At 40.7% G+C, this 19486-nt stretch overlaps 1 protein-coding gene across 3 annotated transcripts in view; it reads right to left on the bottom strand.

Annotated features, from left to right (window-relative positions):
• The window catches only part of TAF1B (TATA-box binding protein associated factor, RNA polymerase I subunit B), a 61505-nt gene that overhangs the window by 16887 nt on the left and 25132 nt on the right, over positions 1–19486 (bottom strand). For all 3 annotated transcript variants that reach the window (XM_056124837.1, XM_056124829.1, XM_056124843.1), the window contains one exon: positions 5195–5342. In XM_056124837.1, the coding sequence (XP_055980812.1) occupies positions 5195–5342 (148 nt within the window). The remainder of the gene's footprint in view (positions 1–5194; positions 5343–19486) is intronic.

Consider the following 19486-nt stretch of genomic DNA (forward strand, 5'->3'; position numbering starts at 1 on the left):
CCAAATGGGATGATGGGGATTGAACCCAGTTCAGTCACATGCAAGGTAGAAGCCCTAATGCTGTACTATTCCTCTGGCTCCACCAAATACTATTTTAATTAATCTCAAGATGTTATTTATAAGAGCACAATAAGTTGAATTGAAACTCCTACATACAGTCACCATGCCCCACTTAGCGTATAACTCCTCAATGCAGATAAATGATGCTGCATTCAGTGGAACCAGGGACTGGAGCAGATGGTGGGTGCAGGCTGTCTGCACAGGAATCCCTGCTCCATTATATACTGTGAGCTGCGACCCTGCACTAGTCTCAACTTCTTGGTATAAAATAGGAGCATTAGTAGGACCTATATCGTAGTCCTTGTGAATATTAAATGAATAAATACACTTAAAGCACTCCAACCAGTGCCTGGCACACAATGGCACTTAGTAAGCCTGAGCTATTATGCTGACTGTTCTCATCTTCAATGGCCCTTCTCCCTCTAATGTCCCTCCTTCGTTCACACTCCTGATTGGTCTTCCTCCGGTCTGATCCCACTGTGATCCAATCACCTAGTTACCCTGCTCTCGTTCGGGCCAGACAGACTTCTCTAGTTCCCAAAGGAGTCTCTTTCTCATTAGGCCCTCGGTTTTCCACACTGCAGTTGCTCCTTTGCTGAGAAAGTCAATTAGTTTTTCTCATTTCTCACCATGAGCCTGGCTGAGCAGATTCTCACACACATTATCTCTCATATCAGTTACACTAATTACTTCTAAAAACACATGCATGCTATCAGGTCCCTTTGATCAGCCTTCTTCTGAATTCTAAAGCAGGTCTTCTAGCATTCACAACGCTGCTCTGGGCTGCCAAGAGCTTATTTCTTTATATCCCTTTAAAAGGTGAAGACCTCAGTTTATTTGTCTTCGTCTGCACAACTGACGCATACTTAACACTACTTATATGTTTATGGCAAGAATGAAAAAAATATAAAACTCCTTATAGGTCATTTTTTGGTTTCGTTTTTGGGCCAAACCTGGCAGTTCTTAGAGGACCGTAAGGGGTACCAGGGATCAAACCTGGGTTGTTATGTGTAAAACAAGTGGTTTACCTGCCTATTTATCTCTCTGGTCCTCTGAAAGTTTTTATTTGAAATATTTTAGTAAAAGCTCCACTGACTAAAAAATAACTGCTCAGATGAAAGTGGAAAATATTTAACAATGGCAATTCAAAACATGGCAAAGTATTTTCATAGGTCTACTAGACTGTAAATTTGACTTTTACTCATTCTGTGTAAAAATCCATTTATAAGTGTTGGAACAATAGTACTGTAGGTACTTGACTTGCATGCAGCCAACCCAGATTCTATCTCCAGCACCACATATGGTACCTCAAGCCTGGCAGGAGTGATTCCTGAGCACAGAACCCTGAACACAGCTAGATGTGGCCCCAAGATCCAAAACCAAACATTTACTGAGCAACTACTATGTTCTGATAATAATATAGTCCTTTCCCTCAAGGAGATCACTTTTTAGGAATATCCAAATAATTTAAAGGACAAAATTAGGACTATGGCAAAGAAGACATGGTGGTTGAGATGGAGGGGAATGCAAGTAGTTGAGCTGGGTCTTGGAGTGGAACGTGGGCAGAGCCAGATCATGGCCTTCTGTCAGAAGAAGTTGGATCTACTCTTGTCAAGATGATTTGAATTTCAGATTCATCAGAATTTACTCATGATCTTCATTCAGGCACAGAAAGACTAAGATAAAAAAAAAATGAAGTCCATGCATCCAAATACATAGAGCAAAAAAAAGAATTTTTAAAAAAAATGTCTAGTAAGATTTTATATATACCTCTTTGAATTATAGTCTTCTCAGATAATTAAAAAATAGAAAATTATATTTTCATTACCATAAAATGACATTCTTGAAAAATTCTCCTGTTTCTTTGAAACTGGGTATCTCTTGAACTACTTCCCATACCAAGAAATAAGAAAAAATTTTTTAAAAGACTAATAAAAATGTGAATGGAGAAGTTATGAAAAAAGAAACAAGGACAGTATTAAAACAAAATAAAACAAAACAAAACCACAAACCCTGATGTGCAGGTAGCCTGAGCCAGACGGCATGGGAAGGGCAGTGTGGGAAATGGGTTTACGTCTGGGCCCGGCCAACTCCCAGGTTGTGCCACTGGGCCTCTCCACAGGAACTAGGCCACTCCCCGCCCTCTCCACCTTCCCCAGTGAGAAAACACAGGTGGAAGCACCAGGGAAATATTCAAGTTCTCCGCAACGTCACTGTGAGAGCTGCCAAAAATTCTCTCCAGCAGGCTCATCAGTTCCAGTAGGAGAAACAGTCTCAGAAACTGCTTGGAGCGCGGTGAAAGCTGTCCCCGAGATGGTGCTTGCTCAGGGAGGGTGTGTGTGTGTGACAGGCCTGCTGAACCCTCCCCACCTCGCTCCAGTGACGCCATGGGCATTTGTCAAGGCTTCCAGGTGGGGCATCTTTTTTCGCCCCAGCATGCTGAGAGCTACTTTTAGTTTTCTGGGAACCTTAAAACCTCTCTTTGTGAAAGTGCCAAATACACATGTTTTTTCTTTCTGATTCGCAATACAACAGAACTAATGGTACCAAGGAGAGAAATCTTCGTAAGTTAAAAAATAAAAAGGCAATAGTTTTGCTTATAAAAGTATAAGCAACCTTATACTTTTATAAAGGCACATTTTTAAAAACCTAAATCTTAAGGCACACTATCACGTCTTATATCTTTTTGTTTCGTTTTGTTTTGGGGCCACACCCAACGGTGTCAAGGCTTAATCCTGGCTCTGTGCCCAGGGTCACTCCTGGCAGGGTCCAGGGCATCCCATACAACGCCAGAGAGCGAACCTGACCCAGCCGCACGCAGGGCAAGTACTTTCCCTCCTGTACTGTTGCTCCGCCCCTCCCTTTTTCCAAAAGAAGTTTACTAGTTTAATTTAGGAAATGTTATGTATATGAAAGAGGAGAAAGGAAATCTTATAAAAAAAAAAAAACACTGGAGCTGGGATGAGGGTGAGCCCAGAGTGGAGAGCCCAGAACTCTAGAATGGCGGGAAATCTCACAGACTTGGTTAGTTGTTTTCTCCACTACTAGGTAATACAACCTCAATAGAGTCCCTTATGGATACACAAAGGCAGAAGAAAGGAAAAATGCATTTAAATCTTTTGGTATATTTTAAATACTTTGCCAAGGTTTTATTCTACATAGATGTTGGCATGTTATATATACCTTTGTAATGCGGCTATCTTATTTTTATTATAACACACATTTTATCATATTTTTTTAACTTCACAGACATAATTATTTATTTTATTTTGTGGAGCCAGGGATCAAACAGATATGCAAGGCAAGTGCTCTACTCTGAGCGACATCTTCAGCCCCACAAGTATGATTTTAAAAACACATGAGGTTCTACTAATACTACTAATACAGTACTATTTACTTAACTGTCATCATTTCTCTGTTGGATATTCAAGGTGTTTCTAATTTTTTGCTGTTCTATTTTTTAAAAACTCATTTCTTTAAAGGACGGGTAATACAACACTTATGGTCTTGGCATGTTTCACCATCGACAAAGAGCCCAAAATTATTTATTCTACTGGGGTGCAAATAGGAGGGTTTCTCAAGTGGTGCTCAAGAGGACTGGGGGGGCCCTCCCAGGAATTCTCAACCAACTGGCCAATGGTCTAATATAAGGGCCCGAGGATGTGGTGCTGTGGGGCTCTCTGGGTGACCCAGGCAATCTTGGGGGACCATGTGGTGCCAGGGATGCAGGGGAGTTGGCTGAGCACCTTAATGTCTTAACCTACACACCTCCGCCCTTGTACTATCTCTTCATTCCCTTCTAGTTTCTCAATAAGAAGGTCACTAACATTCTTGCACAAAAATGTTCAGAGTTCCAACTATTTCTATCGGAGAGTTTGTGAGAGATGGCATTTGTGCAACCTGGCTCTTTTTAAATGGTCTCCAAAAAGCCACCCAGGTGGTAAGAATGCCTCTCTCATATGAAAGGATCTACTGCTGCCTTTTTGCCCTCAGCAGAGTTAATAGAGAAATACTGGTCAACTATAGCCTGGTCAGAAAATACTGCCACCTTCTCTCCATCCAATAGCAATTATGTGAGGTAGATATTTGGCATGAATCTTCTGCGTCAGTTACACTGGGTGACCCCTGGTATTACTTCCATAACCTTGTTTTCCTTTAGTGAACACGAGCTAGAAAAGGCCTGGAGAGGAGCCCCGAGGGCTGGAGCACGGCCTGGCACACACATTTCTTGGAGCACCACGTGGCTCCATAAGCACCTCGGGGTGGCTCTGGTAACCCCAGCACCACTGGGACCTACCACTGAACCGTCGGGCCCAGTTGGCAGAATAGTACTGGGAGTGGTGCGCATTATTTGGTGGACCTCCCATATTTGAAAAAAATAGCAGATATAATATTTATAGTTCTGCGTGTGTTACTATACATGGACACTTATTTTATAATTAAACATTACACCATACAAAATATGAGCTTTGAATTTTGCTTTATAGAAATACGAATTTTTATTTCCTAATAAGACATACTTAATCACATTATTGATATTGTGACACCGTGTTTGTATTTTCTCTTTAGCATAAAATCCTGGATTTCTCACAATTCTAGTTCAGCAAGAAATTCAGGGCCGGATTCCAGTGGCAGGCTGCTTCGGCGCCCTGTGTTGTGGTAGACCTTGCACACAGCCCAGCCAGCCTCTCGCCACGTTTGCGCTGGGTTTCAGACCTTGGAGAGTTCAGTGAGCTCACCAGGGTGCTCTCCCTTTGTTTCAGGAACTGGAACAGCATATTACCAAACAATAAAAGCATTCTCATTGATTAGTTTCGTGTCATTTTTTTTAAATTAGAATTATGTAACGATCATGCTTTGTGCATGTAACCTCTGTTATTTTATGGGCACTTGGTAAAAAATATGGAAAGTGAATGTATTCACTTAAGGCCATCTTCCACAACCAGAATAGAGCCCTTACTGCTGAATTGAGCCCTTTAACCATTTCAAACAATCTGACATCTCTGAATGGTTTACATTTTTTTTAATGGTATGTGCTGTGAGGACCCTGTCAGGGGTCCTACTAGCCTGTGACTTGCTTCACCACGGTCCTGTGGGTCAAAGCTTCCTCAGGACATAAATACCATCCACTCACCCGGGAGATTGGCTTCCATCAAGTATTTCATACACAGGATCCTGGGGTGAAGGTAGCAGTCTTCAGTTATGTCTGGAAAACGAGGCAAATCTAAAAATACGGCGACTTCAATGGTCTGTTTAAAGATCTCCTCATAGTTGGGCCAAGACTAAGAGAAGAGAGAGAATTAAGAGAGCAATGTTCAGGGTATTAAAAAAAAAAACTTCAATTTTGAAATTGTTGTCTTTTCACTGACTAATATTTGGTTGGAATATGGAGAAAAGCCTGAAGGAGAAGCAACGGTAAATCCCTGGGGCTGGAGCGACAGTACAGGGGAAGGGAGCTTGTCTCGCACACGGCACATTGGATTTGATCCCTGAGCTCCGCCTGGCGGGATTCCTGAAAGCAGTGCCAGGAATAGGTGCTGAGCACTGACAGGTGTGGCCCACTGTCCCAGCCTGCGCCCCCAGTCCCCCCACCACAAACTCCGTAATACCCTAACTTAGTGGTTGTTTTTTTTTTTCACATTATACTTCAGTCTTTTTAATTGAGTGGTGGGTTGGTTGTACTCCAAAGTTTAGAATTTTGAAAAACTATTGGATAAACAGCAGTGCTTGGAGGGCAGTGTGTGGTGGTCACGTTCACTGTCCTTCCATTGTTCATCGATTTTCTCGAGCAGGCCCAGTAACGTCTCCATCGTGAGACTTTGTTGTTAGTGTGTTTGGCATATCGAATACGTCACGGGTAGCTTGCCAGGCTTTGCTGTGCGGGCGAGATACTCTCGGTAGCTTGCTGGGCTCTGCGAGGGGGCCGGAGGAATCGAACCCGGCTCGGCTGCTGTGCTATCGTTCCAGCAAAATAGTCTTGGTAGCTTTTGTAGCTGGCCAGGCTCTCTGAGAGGGGCAGTAGAATCGAACCCGGCTCGGCCAGGCCAGCGACCTGCAAGGTAAACACCCTACCACTGTGCTATCGCTCCAGCTACTTAGCGGGTTTTAATGGTAGTAATATTGAGTCTCAGAAAACTTTCCCAGGTCTTTGCCCTGGTAGAGTGAGACAGTACTTCGTGGCAGGCAGAGAATTGGGGGTGGGCCAGAGCAGCCCCCACCTGGGGGTGCCACGCTGGAGAGGCTGCTCTACTGGCACAGCTGTCCCTCGCCCGGCTCCATCAGCCTCACCTCATTAATATTCAGATCTCCAGTTCAGGTGTTAGGCTCAATATTGGCTAAATTATTACAAATTACACCAGGGTTTAAGCATAATAGTTAAAAATCCACAACTCAATTTCATACTAACCTTTACCCTATTAATAATTTATGTAATATGAATTTCTTACAGAATTCAGGATAATCTGTGAGCTAATATCATGTCCACCTTCAGATCACTTCTTTAATTTACTGGACATAGTAATTCTATTTTTATTTATAAACTTTTTTTTTTTTTTTTTTTGCTTTTTGGGTCACACCCAGCAATGCACAGGGGTTACTCCTGGTGGTGCTAAGGGGACTGTATGGATGCTGGGAATCAAACCCGGGTCAGCCGCATGCAAGGCAAATGCCCTACCTGCTGTACTATCGCTCCAGTCCCTGTTATTCTTGATGCTTGTAAACAATGATTATACTACAAATTTTTCTTCATTTACTGATCTGTTCTTATACAAATATTAAAATTAGAATCTAGTCTATGTAAACTTCTTTGAAAAATAAAAAGATGAAAAAAACAATCCCTCCAAATGTATTTATAGTTGAGAAGGGAAGATAGGTTATACAAAAATAACTAGAGAACTAGATAGGAAGTTATTAAGTACTTATTAAGTATCACAAATAAGTTTTTACTGTCTACAGTTTTATTTAAGACTTTATGGGATTTCAGAAAAATTAAAGTTTCTGATATGGTAGGAACTTGTTAAAATTGGGTCACAATGCAAACCGGGTTTGGAAACCTGACTGATACTTTTTATGACAGTTGGGCATATACACATTCTATGACAAAGCAAGACTGCTTCGACCTTATGTATGAGGGGACACACATGTGGTGCTTGACACAACCCAAGTCTTCACACAATCAAAGCAAGTGCTCTACCACTAAGCCACATCCCTAGCCCTGAAACCATGTTTTAGAGGTGGCTAATGAATTTTTAATGATCATTCTGTTAACTTTTTAAACCTAAGCTCTACCAGTATTATTTAGGTTGTTTTCATTTTTATATTAGTACAAATAAGGTCACAATAAGCATGTCTTAGTCATATTTTAAAATGACTATTAAGGGGCCAGAATAATAGTACAGTGAGTAGTGTTTGCCTTGCACGCAGTCAACCCGGGTTCGATGCCTGGTATCCCATATGGGTCCTCATGCTGTACCAGAAGTAATTCCTGAGTGCAGAGCCAGAAGTAACCCCTGAGCATCGGCTGGGTGTGACCCCCCCCCAAAAAAAAACAACTAAAAAACTAAAGTGATCATTTACAGCTTAAAAAAAAAAGACTATTAATAGGTACCTGATTATGTAATTATAATAGATACCGGATCATTACAGAAATTCATGAAACCTAAAATATTATGATAATTACAATAAAATTGCTCATAATTTAGAGAGTACTATAAGGATCTTGGTGAACTTTTTCCTCAGTCCTATGACAATCCTTATTTGTAATGTTGGTATTAAGTGCAACAACTTCCTGGACATTTCTACTTGGATCTCTCTACTACGACAAACTTGTATTATGCCGAGGGGAAGTCTTCATCACCTTCACTCACAACTATGATTCCCCCATCCTTATTCCTACTGAGTCACAAAACCAAACACTCAAAGATCAATCACTGCTCCCTTTGCTCACACCTCACCTGCATTTAGTTATAGTCACCGTTCACCTCAAAGCTGGGGCTTCATTACTGTTATCTCTCCCCACTCCGATTCCCATCGCCCTCCCTAAGCCTATTATGCAGGCCAGTTAAATGATACCCTGCATCTCCTTTAGCCTCTTTCAAACTAGCAGCAAGAGCGATGTTTCAAAATGCAAATCTGATGGAACTGAAAGATATCATGTTAAAAGAAATAAGCAGGAAGGATAAACATAGGATGGTGTCACTTATATGTGGGATTTTGAATAAGTGGATGAGGGAATGCAATGTTTTAAAAGGGAAATGCCCAGATCAACCTTGGCCCTAGAGTATAGGGAGGAGAAGGAAAGAAAAAGTGGAGAGAAGGGAGAGAAGAGACAGATGAGAAGCAACAAGAGCCAGGTCAGGGGATTAAGGTATAACGGTGTTGTTAAGGAATGACAGAGCTAAATTTCCAAACCAGAGTCAATAACACTGAAATCAAGAGACCCAAACTTTAACAACTGAATGTAGAAAGCTGTCTGTCAAGAGGGCAGGCTGAGGTGTGGGGTGGGTATGGAATGGAACCTGGGAACACTGGTGGAGGGAAGCTGATGCTGGTGATGGGACCATTGCTGTAATATTGTATGTCAAAAACTCAACTATGAATAACTTAGGAAATCATGGTGCTTTAATTAAAAGAAGTTTTTTTTAATGTAAATTTGACCTATCCCTCCCCAAATAAATTTCCTAATGGTTTCCAGTGCTTTCAGACTAAGAACTCCCATCTGCTGGAGAACATCTGCACAAGCTGAAATAGGTATGTCTTCTTCATGTTCTGTGTTTTCACCTAATATATTGTGTGAGCGTCTTCTATGTCAAAAGCTAGACTTTGACAGGCGGGGATACTCACCACTACACTAACGAGGAGGAAGGTTAAACTTTGAAATCAACGCTTTATTTTTGTTTTTGGTTTGTGTTTTCATTTTGGGTGACACCTTGCTGTGTTCAAAGCTTACTCCTGCTCAGGAATCATTCCTGGTGGTGCTCAGAGGACCTTGTGCAGTGCAGGGGATGAAACCAGGGTTGACTACACACAATGCAAGCGCTTTACCTTGCATCCTATCTCTCTGGCCCTGAAAACAGCATTTTGGGTTACTATTCTCCCTCAATGAATCTATTAATTCCTTATTGTTGTATATCGATGTTATATGTAATATACATACATACAAGACAGGTATTAGAAAGTTTTTATTTCTAAGGAAAATACAGTATGATACTAAGTTTTTGAAAATGGAAAAAATTAGTAAATACTCTTCAACTAATTTTGCAAACAGTTGTGTACATTAAAAAAACAAAAATTAAAAATATTAGTGGTATCCATAAAAAATTAAAAGGAAATGTTTTAATTTGCTCTTCATATATAACTTTCTATAATCCTTTTACTCAGTCTGAATGTATCAATTTTATAATAAGGAAAATAATACTCAAAAGCATATCATGGTGTCAAAAAAAAATTAAACACAGAATTACCCTGTGAGCCAGAAATTGCACTTAAGGCATATGCTTAAAAGAACTGAAAGCAAGAGCTCAAACAGGTACTGTTATATGATATATGGATATTATTCATAATAGCCAAAAGATAGCAGCAACTCAAATATTCAGGGATAAGAAGATATACAAAATGTGACACTTGGGGCTGGAGCAATAGCACAGCGGGTAGGGCGTTTGCCTTACACAAGGCCGACCTGGGTTCGATTCCCAGCATCGCATATGGTCCCCCAAGTACCACCAGGAGTGATTCCTGAGTGCAAAGCCAGGAGTAATCCCTGAGCAACGCTGGGTGTGACCCAAAAAGCAAAATAAATAAATAGTTAAAAAAAAGTGACACTTATTTACAATGGAATACGACTTAACCCTTAAAAGGGAATAAAATCCTGATATCCAACAGCATGGATAAATCTTAAATATGCTTTGTTATGTGAAATATACCAGACAGAAAAGGACAGACAGTAATTGTATGATTCCACTTCGATGAGGTACTTACAATAGCCAGATTCATGGAACCAAAAAGTGGAGTGAGAGAAGTGAGAGGCTGGGGTAAGGGGGAATGAGGAGCCAGAGGCTGAATGGATGCAGGGCTTCAGTTTGGAAAGACTAAAAGTAATCTGGAAAGGGATAGTGCTGATGTATGCACAACGTGAATACACTTCATTCTACTGAACTGTACACTTAAAAATGGCGTGACTCTTTTGTAAGATGTATTCATTTTGTTTTGGGGCCACACCCAACATCACCCAAAAGCTACTGCCAGCAAGGTATTTAGAGTTGATCCTGGCAGTGTTCAGGGGATTATGTGGTACTAGGGATTGAACCTAGGCCTCCCACCTGTAAAGCAAATGCACTAGGTCTTTGAGCTATCTCCCTGACAATGTGCTAAGTATATTTTCAATTCCTTTTTTTTTAATTTTCTTTTTTGGGTCATACCTGGATATGCACACAGGGGTTACTCCTGGTTCTGCACTCAGGAATTACTCCTGGTGGTACTCAGGGGACCATATGGGATGCAGGGGATCGAACCTGGGTCAGCCGCATGCAAGGCAAACGCCCTACCTGCTGTGCTATCGCTCCAGTCCCTCAATACATATATATATATTTTTAAATATAAAAGGAGATGTAAAAAAGCATATGTCTAAAGGGGGGAAAATCCCCAACATATTAGGGCATAGTTAGAATAATAAAATTAAAGATTAAATAAATTCTGCTTTCTAACATTCACTTTTATGATATATAAAATATCTTTGCAATTGTATAACTTAGCAACAAAAATATATATTGGAAGGAGTTACTAAATTGCAATTATGAATCTGCCTTTCCCAGAAGACAAACTACACTGAGGAACATCATATATATGATGACTCTCTCGCTCAGGGTCTCTTTGTCCAGAAGTCATGCTTATGGACCCAATATCCCAATATGAGACTGAATGGTTCATGTATTGGCATTCTTCTAAGTGCTGCCAATGAGGCAATTTCTTCTTCCTTTTTTTCAACTTTTTTATTGAATCACTGTGAGATAGACCCTTAAAAAGCTGTTCATGATTGGATTTCAGTCATACAGTTTCCAACACCCATCCCTCCACCAGTGCACATCTCCCAGCACCAGTGTCCCCAGGTTCCCTTCCCTGACCCCGCCCCACCCCACCCCCTGCCTGCCTCTACAACAGGTGCAATAAGGTAATTTCTGAGAACACACATTTCTGTCCCAGGGGCTATCATGGGAAGGGGCAGAATGCTCTCTCCCAGTTCCAAGAGCACCTCAAGTGGTGGCCCATTGGCTGCTGCAAGGCGGCCCTGGAATGTGCTTACAAGGCTGGTTCCCTACACAACTGCTCCCGAACCAACTGAGTCAGGCAGTCTGGGGCCTGCAATGGCAGCCCAGCAGAGATGCTGTTCCCCAGAAAACTGGAAACCCTGTTACTTAGAAGCAGTTTAGAGGATAAGAGAGGGATGAAATAATTTTGACTTAGTCTCACCGTTTTACAACAGTGGGGAAGTTAGGCTCCAATTTGACAAGATTCTAGGGGCTGGGGAGACAGCCTACAGGGTTAGAGCACAGATGCTGCTTGCCCCAACACCACATGGTCGCCAGGACCAAACCATGAGCACTGGATTTGCCCGAGGTGTATGGCACTACTAACATACAAAGTGAAATTATTAGAATCCTGTTTAAAACTCTGAAACTTAGTAAGGTATCATAGCATTTTGTTTTACACCTACCCTTTGGTCATCTAAGTAGTCGAATTCTAGCTCAATTCTTTTATGAACAAGATCTTTTGTGAATAAGGACTAACAAAAGAAAGAGGCACAGAAATAAGACTGGTCCACACTGCACAAAGTCCCATCTCAATCAGTATCACCTACAAAGGCTTGCTAAGACTACAGATTCCTAGATCCCACATGAGTTAAGGAATCAATCTCTGGTGTTGGATTGAAAACCTGCAATTTAAACAATCCCTCTAGGATTTTTTTTAAAGGTAGAACTTTTGGGGGCTGGAGTGATAACACAGCAGGTAGGGCATTTGCCTTGCATGCGGCCAAACCGGGTTTGATTCCCAGCATCCCATATGGTCCCCTGAGCACCGCCAGGAGTAATTCCTGAGTGCAGAGCCAGGAGTAAGCCCTGTGCATCACCAGGTGTGACCCAAAAAGAAAAAAAAAAGGTAGAACTTTTTAATTCTATCTTTGGCTTTGTGTGTGTGGTTTTTTCCCCCTTTTTTGGGGGGGTGTGGTGGGGTGGGGTGGAGCCACACTCAGCAGTGCTCAGGGCTTATTCCTGGCTCTGCTCTCAGGGGTCACTGCTGGTGGGCTTGGAGGGCCATATTTGGTGCTAGGGACTGAACCACATACAAGGCCCTATCCACTGTACTATCTCTTGAACCTCTCTCTAGGATATTCTTAAACAAAAACACAGTGGTTTCCAATTCTCATTTTTCCTGCAACCTGGAAGAGACCCCAAGACAGTCTCACAATGCAGGCTAAAAATAAGAAGTGTAGCTGAAAATTCCATAATGGTAAACAAAGTGGAGGAGGCCAGGAGCAAAACATCAGCTGGGTTCTATTCATGCAGTCTGGAAGGGAGGAGCTTGAATACCTGTTATGGTTGCACTTGCCTTAATGTTCCTCAGGTAGATGTTAAGTCTATCAGATAATTATTCTAACAAAGATTGCACTAACACTCTCAAGAGCTACATGTGGCCTAAAGAGTAAGGTGATGAACAAATCTAGAGTAAAGTTCGAAGATTCAGGATGTATTAAAACTTGATTCACTAAGACCTTCCTTTGGAGATACTTGAAAAATAATTGGCAGACCTGGAAGTTTTCCCCCCACAGTTCTTTTAACTAAGAGGAACCTAGTTTCACAGAGGGTGTAAGATTACACCAAGGCAAAATGAATCATCATGGCAAAGTGCCACTCAACAGGTTTGGCAGAACCAGCATTACATCTTTTCTTTTTACTCACTCAGAGAGATCATCAGAATGCTGTTGATCAACATTCAAACACTGGAGGTGAAGTTCCAGTTTCCTCTTTATCCCTTTTTGCTGAGTCTAGTGATGGATGATGAAATGACTAATTCTTGAAAGGATTTAGAAGCATTGTCAAAGGACCATGGTTTAACAGTATGCATATTACATATGATCTGTGTAGAAATGGGTTTAAAATACACTAAACTAAAGAATATCAAGGCCAAAAAGATTTATGTATTAGTATTGTCTGTATGTTAACAGAAGAGTAAATTGTGTCTATTATAGGGACAGTTGTGTCTAGACCTAATACTTTGGTTTATCCATAGTATTACTATTATTATCATGATATGTTATTTTTGGTAGTCTGTATACAGATGGCGCCCCTGAAAGAGGTTAAATTCCAACTTATTCTACCATATGGACTGAAAGATTTTCGTTAGAAGTATCAATAAAAAGATTTTGTTAGAAGTATCAATCAACACTATAGCACAGAACCCTTAAATAGAACACAGAGTAGGGGCTGGGGATGTGGTTCAGCTGCAGAACAAATGGCTTGCATGTGTGAGGTCCAAACCCCCAAGAGAAGAGTGAGGAAGAGGGAAAGGGAGGGGAAAGAGAGGTAGAGGAAAGAGAAGAGGAGAGAGAAAAGGACAGAAATAGGTAGAGAGAAACAGCAGAAAGACAGAAAGAAAGGAAAGGCAAGGAAAGGAAAGGAAGGAAGGAAGGAAGGAGAGAAAGAAAGAAAGAAAGAAAGAAAGAAAGAAAGAAAGAAGAATGGGAGAAAGGGAGGGGGAGGGAAGGAATGAGGGAGGCAGGGAAGGAGGGAGGAAGAAAGAAGGAAAGAAAGAGAGAAAGACTAAGGCCGTTAAATAAGGAAGAGGTTGCTTCCTAATTAAAAAGGCAAAAACAATTTAAAGACTATCTACCTCGAATTGGGACTCCCAAAACAAAAAAGGAAATGGCTAGAAGTATGAAAGCTAAACTTACACATCTGCGGTCTCTCTTGAGCTCTGATTCTGAATAGAAGCAATATCTGGAAGACTCTCAAGGAATGCTTGGAAAAGGAAAATCACACACACACACACACACACACACACACACACACCTTCATTAACACCTTTTATGTTTCTATTCTCCTAAGTTTAAGTGAGTTTTGTTAGGTTTATTGTTATGGGGAGGCGGGCACTTGAAGACTAACAACTCAAAGAAAAGAAATAGTTCACCTAGGAAAAAGGTTTATGGGTCTTTAGAGCTCATTCTTTCCCCCTCTTGGTATTTAAGGTGTGTGCAATTTTCTGAAATAACAAAAACAAAAGGAGAAAAAACAGTCCCCAGCAGCCCCCACACACAACCCCTAGTGCCATTATCTTCATCACCATCTTCTAGAACAATTGCACCTTTTGTCATTTCTGGTGGAGGCACAGCTGCTGAAGAAGCCAAGACTTAGCGGGGAAGGGGAAAGTTAAGACATGGGAAGGCGAAGAAAATGCTTCCTTTGTTAATGAAAAGCCGTTTCCATTTAAAAGTTTCAACATACTACGGAATAGTGAATGCACTTTTGTGAGCACAGGCAAGGCACACAATGAAGAAAAGCTGCCTGTCAATTAAATAAACAGTCATTTGAAGGCATCCCAGACCTTCAGAAAAAAGGGGGGGTGGGTGGATGAGAACAAGGAGGAAATGGGGACTATTACTAGATGTGGCTGAAAACATGTCTAAAAAGTATAATGACCGGGGCACACTGGGCTTCTAAAGTCATCCAGAGTCATTTGTTACAGTGGTAAGATACCACAAGGTTAAAATGTTTCTTAAAATCCACTTAACTGTAATAAAGTGTTCTAGCATGCATTTAAAACAGAGTGCTTGGGAAAGCATTTTATTGAATTTCACAAATATTCCAGTGAGTTTATTTTCCTTCATGAAGCAATGTCTTAAGACAGGTAAGGACAAGCTAGAGTTTCTGTTACACAACAGCAGGCGCTTGTGATAAACCTGATTACAATACCCTGTCAGAGGTGAACTTCCTGCTTCGCTATTAAAAAAAAAAAAGAAAAAAGAATACAGTGCCTCACCCTTATTCTGATTCTGAAGCAAAGATTCAACTGAGAAATAGCTAATGCCGCACATGCACCTGCTAATCCAAACTTGAAATAGGACCTTCTATAACAAAGGAAAATTAAGAAGGAATAAAATTAATGTTAGAATTTATGTCAAAGCACTGTTATATATTATTTATGAAGGATCAAATGAATTCCAAGCATATTATGATTCACAGAAAAGTTTGCCTTGCAATTTTAGTCTGCTGGAATTATCTTAATGGTTCTAAATCTGCCATGTAATAACAAAAAAAAATTTTTTTATGTTCAAAGTCGAGAGTTATGTAAGTCTGTGGTGACCACATTATATGAAATAAAAGTCTTGGTTCTGGGGCTTACAGCATTTTTGAAACATGTTGTCAGCCTGCACAGACAAAGACAAAGCTTATGAACAAACACACATTTACGAATTGATGACCAATGAGGTCTTGCCAACCAAACAGGAGACAGTAATTGGTTTTGGCCTCAGGATCAGAGCTGGGAAAAGCCTTTTGCAGTCTTCCTCATTAAGATCTGTCTGACAAAACTGCCGATTGGTTAACAGCTATGTTCCAATTTCATATATCCTTACTCAAAAAAATTAAAAGCTAGTACTTTGAAGAACAGATAATTCCCAAATACTTTCTATTTGGAAGTGTAACCTGGAGATCTGCCTTTGTCATTGTTTGCATTTATGTTAGCATAAAACCGAGACCCCATTCACCTGGGAAGCAGAAACAAGGGGGTATAAGGAGCGTTGAACATGCTGGGGTCATTAATGTAAACTAACACAAACATTTTCTAACTGGAGTAATTCACGATGATTTCAGTATATCAGTGGCCAGAACAAATGAGATAAGATTATCTCACACATTGGTTCTTCCTATGTTGATACCAACACACCCTTAGCTGGGGATGAAAGATACACACAAAGAAACCCAGGTATCTCCTATAACCTTTTACTGTTCTGCTTTAGAAATTCTATTTGGATAACACTCTTGAGCTTCTTTGAAATGTATATGTATATATGTTTAAAGGTAAAGGTAAGGTAAAGGCCCTCCCGTTGATCGTCGATTTGCTCGAGCGGGCCCAGTAACGCCTCCATTGGAGACTTTGTTGTTACTGTGTCTGGCATATCGAATACTCTCGGTAGCTTGCCGGGCTCTCCGAGAGGGGCGGAGGAATCGAACTTGGGTCGGCCATGTTGGCCGCGTGTAAGGCGAACGCCCTACCCGCTGTGCTATCGCTCCAGCCCATATATATGTATATGTATATATGTTTACATATATATATATATATATATACATACATACATACACATATAGGGGGTCTGGACCACACCAGGCTGTGCTCGGGGCATCTAGTTCTGTGCTCAGGTGTCACTTCTGGCAGTGTTCAGGTGACCATATGTAGTGCCACGTACACACGGATAGAACCTGTGTTGGCAGCGTGCAAGGCAAGCACCTTACCTACTATTCTCTATCTCTGGCTCTACCTTTAAAATTGAAATGAACAAAAATATTTCTTTTCTGTAACTGTAAACCATGAAGAATGATAATAAAATAAATAACCATGAACCTGACACATCACAAAACAAATTTTTTTAAATAAGATTTATTTATTTATTGCTTTTTTTTGGGTCACACCTGGTGATGCTCAGGGGTTAGTCCTGTCTCTGCACTCAGGAATTACTCCTGGTGGTGCTCAGGGGACCATATGGGATGCTGGGGATCGAACCCGGGTTGGCCGCGTGCAAGGCAAATGCCCTCCCTACCCGCTGTGCTATCACTCCAGTCCCACATCACAAAATTTTTGTTCTGACAAGTGTACTCCTTCCCTACCCTTGTTATCTCCCTCTTCCTCCATCCCCACAGAAGTAACTAGCATCCTAAAATGTGATCATCACTAACTTGCTTTTTTGGGGGGGCCACACTTGAATTGTGCTTCAGGCTACTCCTGGCTCTCTGCTCAGGGATCACTCCTCATGATGCACTGGGGGACCATATGGGGTGCCAGGGATCAAGGCCAGGTTGGCCATGTGCAAGGCAAGTGTCTTACCTGCTGTACTGTTTCTGCAGCCCCCCACAAATTTTCCTTTTTCACTTTTTGGGTTACACCCGGCGGTGCACCAGGGTAACTCCTAGCTCTGCACTCAGGAGTTACTCCTGGTAGTGCTCAGGGGACCATATGGGATGCTGGGAATCGAACCCAGGTCGGCGAAATGCCCTCCCCGCTGTGCTATCGCTCCAGCCCCACAAAAAATATTTTTAAAGAGTTCTGCATATGAAAAAGTCAAAGGGCAATGCTTTTGTACCAAGATGTAATTTATTATTGTGCACATAATTTCTATACAAAATTACTCTTCTATTTTACCCCAATCCTTATTTAGATTAACAGTCAACAAAAAGAAAAAAAAACTGTTTAGATTAACAGTTGACTGTTAGGAAACAGTCAACAAAAGAGATAATTACTATGAAAAATATCTTTTGTAAATAAAATCCTATATCCATGACTCTCCAAAAACATGGTCTACTTGGGAGAAAATATTAAGACAAAGATTTGATTTGTGCCGATAGTAGTATAAACCCTATTATTTAAATTCAAGGCATTTATTAACAATCAGATACATTTAGGCATTTGAAACAGAATTATTTAGGAAGAAGCACTCAACTAAAAAAGGTTTAAGGTATTGATACTTACAGTCTCACAATAAGTAATCAAAGAACTGGGGGAAGAAAGAAAGAAAGAACCATTTCAGACATCTGACAACAGAAAGCACAGGACTCTAACCCTTGAAAGAGAAACCTGGAGCACCAGTTCAGTGCCTAGGGCAGTTTCCAAGTGGTTGTGCAGGTAGCAGGGAGAGAAACAGCTTAGTGGTCTTGCCGAGTCGATGAGAGAGATTGGAGTTCCTGGAAGCTCAGATGATTATATAATTTTCAGGCAGAGAACCAGCAGGAACTGAGAGAACTCCAGGCATTTACAAAGGTATCCTGCCTGAGTAACAATCTGCTCAAGTCTGAGTAACAATCTGCTCAAGTCTGAGAGAAACTAGACATAATGTGTGTGTGGAGGGTGGGGGAGTGAGGCGGGGGGGGGGGGGGGTGGAGGTGTTGTTGGGTGACAAGACATAGATTTAGCCTCCAGTGAATCCAAAAAAGTTCCATATCTTACTCAGAAGATCTCAAGTCAGAATGGACAGATGGAGAGACTGAGTAACTGGGGGCATGTGCTGAGTCTTGGAAAGGCATTAGTAGCTGGTGGGACCAAGATATTATAATTATATTATAATTAGGTTTAGGACCTATTTCAAAAAGGTCAAAAATAGGCCTGTAAAGGACCAAACTGAGTGACAGTACAGTGGTTACAATGCTTGCCTTGCAAGTGGCCAATACAGGTTCAACCCCTAGCATCCCGTATGGTCCCCCCAGGACCCAGCAGGACTGACTCCTGAGTGCAGAGCCAGGAGTAAGTCCTGAGCACTGCTTGGTATGACCCAACTCCCCTACCACCACCACCAAAAGAAAAAAAAGGGTCAAATTTATCTCCATACTTCCTAATTATACTCCAGAACAAAAATCCAGCATTCAACAACATAAAATTCATATCTGCATCCAATCAAAACTTAGAGGTATTCAAAGCATCAGGAAAACATGACACATAACCAGGAGAAAAAATGATCAGTAGAAAATATATCCAGAAATGAGATAATGATATTAGATAAATATGTAAAACGATCTGTTATAAATAGTATCAGAACATACTCGAGAAAACAAAGGAATATATCAACAGTGATATTGTCTAAAATAATAAAAAATGTAAAAAATAATACTAAAATAAAATGTCTAGATATAAAAATTATAAGTTCTGAAATGAAAACTACACTAGCAACACTTAAGCAAATATAGATACATTTGAAGAATGACCACAGAAACAATTCAAGACAAAACAGTGGGACAATGTCATGTGATTCTAATATGGAATTAATGTCCCAAAAAAATATCAGAAGGAGAAAAGAGAAAAATAATGAAATAATGAATGAAGGGGACACTTTGAAAAGAAAAAGATTATAAATGGTTACTGTGAAAAACTCTATGCTTCTAAGCTGAAAAGCCTAGAAGAAATGGATTCTAACCATTTTTTGGAACCTATAATCAACCTCCCAAGATTGATTAGGAGGAAGCAGAAAACCTGAACAAAACAATCTCAAGTAAGGATATTGAAACAGTAATTAAATATCTCCCCAACAATAATCTGGATCCATCTGGGTTCTAATGAGTTGTACCAAACCATCAAAAAAAGACTTATTACCTATATTTTCAAACTCTTCCAAAATATCAAAGGAATGGGAATCCTTCCTAATAACTTTCACAAAGCCAACATTACCCTAATACTA

Source organism: Sorex fumeus, unplaced genomic scaffold (assembly GCF_029834395.1).
Source record: "Sorex fumeus unplaced genomic scaffold, SorFum_2.1 ptg000006l, whole genome shotgun sequence".
Classification (NCBI taxonomy): Eukaryota; Metazoa; Chordata; class Mammalia; order Eulipotyphla; family Soricidae; genus Sorex; species Sorex fumeus.